Raw genomic sequence first — 4301 nt, forward strand, 5'->3', positions numbered from 1 at the left:
AAAGGAAGTAATTGATCGCTTAAGACTGTCTAATTCCCCTCAGGATATTCTTCCTTCTTGCCTTTTCAAGGAAGCTCTTCACATTATTGGGCCTAGTATTTTATTTTTATTAAATGCTTCCTTGTCATCAGGTTGTGTACCAGCTGTTTTCAAACATGCTGTTGTGCAAACCAAAAAATCTGGATGTCCACAATTTTGGAAAAAGTTGTTTTCAAGCAACTTCAGATCTTTTTAGACACTCGTGGCATATGTGTAGAGTTGCAGTCTGGTTTTAAGTCGCGTCACAGTACTGAGACGGCGCTTTTAAGAGTTTTTAATGATCTTCTTTTAACCGTCGACTCAGGTTGTTCTGTGGTTTTAGTCCTTTTAGATTTGACACAGTTGATAACAACATTCTTTTATCAAGACTTGAACACGTTGTTGGTCTTAAAGGCTCAGTTTTTTCATGGTTTAAATCATATTTATTAGAGAGGTCTGTAAGAGCCAATTAAATGTTAATTTTATTGGTACTGGTAAAATGATTAGAGGAGAAATATACATGTTTGATGTTAAGAATATAATTTCTAGTTAATTTCAAAATACTGTTTTGTTAAAGGTATAGAATATAGAAGTGCGACATTCTAATGCACTTTTTAGTATTTTGGGCTTCCGGCACACTGTAATTACATAGTTGGGGAGTCGGATAAGCTGGAAGCAAAACAGTTTTTTGACCGAGTCTTGCCATGTAAATTAAAAATTTCAATAAACATCTTTTTTGCAAGAAAAGTACCTGGACTTGCTCGCGTTTCAAATGCATGTTGCCGGACTGACTCCTAAAGGTGGTAAAGAAGAGTGAAATAGAGACGGAGTGCCGCCACTACAAGGTCTTTTTCTGTTACTATTGGCCAATAACTCCTCTTCCTCTGCCCCGATGTGTTGTGGTGTGCCACAGGGGTCTGTTTGGGTCCAACTCTGTTCTCCTTATACATGCTACCTTTGGGATCTATTTTTAGGAAATACAACATCTCCTTTCATTGTTTCCTCCAAGAGACCTAGAAACACTTATTCAGGCTTTCATCACCTCTACTCACCACTACTGCAACTCTCTATTTGGGTCTTCACACTCATCTATCTCTCCATCGCTTGCAGTTAGTCCAAAATGCTGCTGCATGGGTGTTAGAATGTATGAACACATCACTCCAGTTTTAGCCAATTTGCACTGGCTCCCTGTCAAATATCATATTAATTTTAGATTAATTCATTTACTTTTAAAGTTTTAAACAATGTGGCGCCCAGTTATTTAAGCAAACTCCTCAACATGTATGACCCCAAAAGAGCACTGAGATCATCTAACCAGATGCTCTTAGCACAACCGAGGTCGCGATTGAAGCATAGAATTGAATATATGAACATGCATATACTAATGTGGCTGAGTGGGCGCTCTGGTATATTCTCGCCACCACATTTCTTTTTGATGGGTATTGTAATCACCATGTTCCTATAGGTGAAAGGGGTTGGAATTATTTTCTCAGACCTTTATATACACTATGATGGTGTTTCCGTTATGTGGCAGATTAAATGTATGCATTGATTTTCAGGTGATACAGACTATGGCCTGTGTAAGCAACATTGAAACGTTTAATGGTTTGTCAGTAAATTTTGTGAGCTGGAATGTTAAGTCCATCAACCAACCAGTGAAATTTAAAAAAGTGATCACAGATCTGAAACAGCTGAGAGTAGACATTCAACTTTCCAGGAGACCCAGATATGTCCGCCTACATGTAGGCAAGTATTCCAGTCCAGTTATTGGTACAGAGGAAGAGGGTTTGCTATCATGATTAGTAACAATATAGAGTTCGGTGTCTAGTGTACAGGCCGATTCAGCTGAGCGATGTGTGTTTGCTGCTGGAAAACTATATTTGTTCCAGTGATATTAGCATGCTTCTATGCACCTAATTGGGATGATCTTGCATTTTCCAACAATTTTTTCTCTTGTCTGCCAAATCTGTCAACCATTAATCTTATAAATGTGGTGATGCAAATTGTTTTTACTCATCTTTGATCAGAGTGCTCTCGGGAGGGCATCCCTGTCAAAATCCACACAAGCCATTCATTTATATCTTGAAACATAAGGAGTGGCCGGTGTGTGGCATTTCCGTAACATCTTCAAGAGCACACTCGTTCATCTCCCCAGTCCAAATAACACATTCACATATTATTTTTTTCTAGACAAAAGAATTCTAGATTAGCCTAAGGAGCTTGGAAAGGAAAGGCATTTGGACTTCTTTAAGTTGCTTGAAGATGTTTCAACTCTCAACGGAGAAGCTTCTTCAGTTCTAAGGTCAAATGGTGGTCCATTAGGGCAGCGGTCCCCAACCCCCGGGCCTCGGACCGGTACCGGTCCGTGAGTCGTTTGGTACCGGGCCGCGAGAGTTGAGGCTCAGGTGTGAAATGTATAGTTTTCAGGGTTTTTATTGGTTTTCAGCGTTATCTTGTTATCGTTTTTATCAATAACTCGGTTTTCCTGGTCTTTTCACGTGTGTTATGAATAAATCGTCTTTTTTTCGGTACCGGTACTAGTTTTATTTTGTTGTATTTATCCGCGACACCTTAAAGGCCGGTCCGTGAAAATATTGTCGGGCATAAACCGGTCCGTGGCACAAAAAAGGTTGGAGACCGCTGCATTAGGGGGTCTATTTTCCCTCTTGGGGGGGACGACACTCCCATAAGGCTTAAATCTGCTGGGAGGAGGAAAAAAAAAAAAACAGGAGTCGGCGAAGATGTAATAAAAGGAGTACAAATAGAAATGCATAATGTATCCCCAACTGCTGCACCTGTGGGGAAAATAACCATACAGTACCTGCAACACAAAAATTTGAAAATGGACATATACATAAATCAACAATCTTGTTGTGGGGTGTGTGAGGGACAGACGGACCCCTGCTGCCAGACCTCTGCAGTCCCAGAGACAACCTGCATCCACCTGCAAGGCATACAGGGAAAGGAGACTATAGCCAAGCACTTACACCAACTAATGGAATAGATCAGTGGGGACCAGAGAGGAACAAATTAATCCAGTAGGTTTTCTGAGGAGGCAGACAAGTACATTTTTATGTTAATACATCAACAGTTTTTTGATTTCCAGTTCATGAGGATAGTTTTCTTAGCGATGCATAATGAAGTAAAGCTACTATATACCCATTCCCTGAAGACCCAGCCCCCAGTGCTCAGGAGAGGCGCAGGTCACACTTAATGACAGCCCAGTAATGCATTATATATAATAACCATCAGCACTTGTTCGGTCTCCTTTTTATTGCGAACCCAACCAAGCTACAGAATCGGCACAAAGCAGCGTCAGTATAACGCACTCTCTGGTTCCCCTGCATGCGGCCGCCTTTAGCATATCAATGCAAAGTTTTCAACCAATCAGCTGCTGTTAAGTCGGGTCCAATCAGATAACAGATGCTTGAGTTGTGGCTCGGGTCTGTCCACCTGCTAGTCTTTGTGAAAAGATACAGCAATTTGAAAGCTGCATGTTCACACTGACACAATACATTTAGCTTCTGTGAACATTTAGAGTCAGCACTATCATCCAGCAGTCTACAATTCCACACTAACAGATTTATCTCCCATGGATGTTTATGGTGTGTGCAAAGGAAGGAAATAATGTGTATTTTTTTTCTATAAAAAAAAACAAAGAAATCCAAATGTTTTTCCTGGACTTGGTGATAAAGCCAGACTGTGACAGAGAGCAGAAAAGAGTTTTGCCAGATAAACTGATCAGCTGACTAACTGTGGAGACCACTATCTTAACTTTTTTCAAGCAGCTCAAATGTGGAACTCGCACCAACAAACAGTTACTGTAGGTCTGGTTAAGATACTGTGGTGTGAGCAGCATGCAGAGACAAAAATGAACACTGTGCTTTCTCAACATTTGGTTTTTATTTACTTAAAATAGTCTCAGTTGTTTGTCAAACATTTTTTATCAAAACCTTTTTCTCAGAAATGTGTGTCAAAGCTGGTCTCTCCTCGCTGCACCGAAAATCCAGTGTGATGCTACAATTCCTCGTTAGCACGGCTGCTGTCTTCACAGTAGTCTGAAAGGAAAAGCATGACGACAAACACATCAGTGTTTATGTTCCACAACCCGAAAATGTGCCACCATCTAAAGACACAAATAGCTAACACTGACCTACACTGAGGCTACTGAGCTGTGCTGACACTGGCCTCTGCTGTTACTGAATGCTGTGGACGCCAAACCCGAGCAGCTTCCACAGCTGTGTGTGTGTGTGTGTGTGTGTGTGTGTGTGTGTGTGTGTGTG

The 4301-nt window shown here is 40.9% G+C and overlaps 1 protein-coding gene across 2 annotated transcripts in view; it reads right to left on the bottom strand.

Moving 5' to 3' along the window:
• Positions 1 to 3912: 3912 nt before the first annotated feature.
• cnpy1 (canopy FGF signaling regulator 1) overlaps positions 3913 to 4301 on the bottom strand; it is a 14435-nt gene continuing 14046 nt past the window's right edge. For both annotated transcript variants that reach the window (XM_005754154.2, XM_005754155.2), the window contains one exon: positions 3913 to 4076. In XM_005754154.2, the coding sequence (XP_005754211.1) occupies positions 4036 to 4076 (41 nt within the window). In that variant the 3' untranslated portion in view covers positions 3913 to 4035. The remainder of the gene's footprint in view (positions 4077 to 4301) is intronic.

The sequence above is a fragment of the Pundamilia nyererei genome, unplaced genomic scaffold, assembly GCF_000239375.1.
Source record: "Pundamilia nyererei isolate P.nyererei 1_Seehausen unplaced genomic scaffold, PunNye1.0 scaffold00513, whole genome shotgun sequence".
Classification (NCBI taxonomy): domain Eukaryota; kingdom Metazoa; phylum Chordata; class Actinopteri; order Cichliformes; family Cichlidae; genus Pundamilia; species Pundamilia nyererei.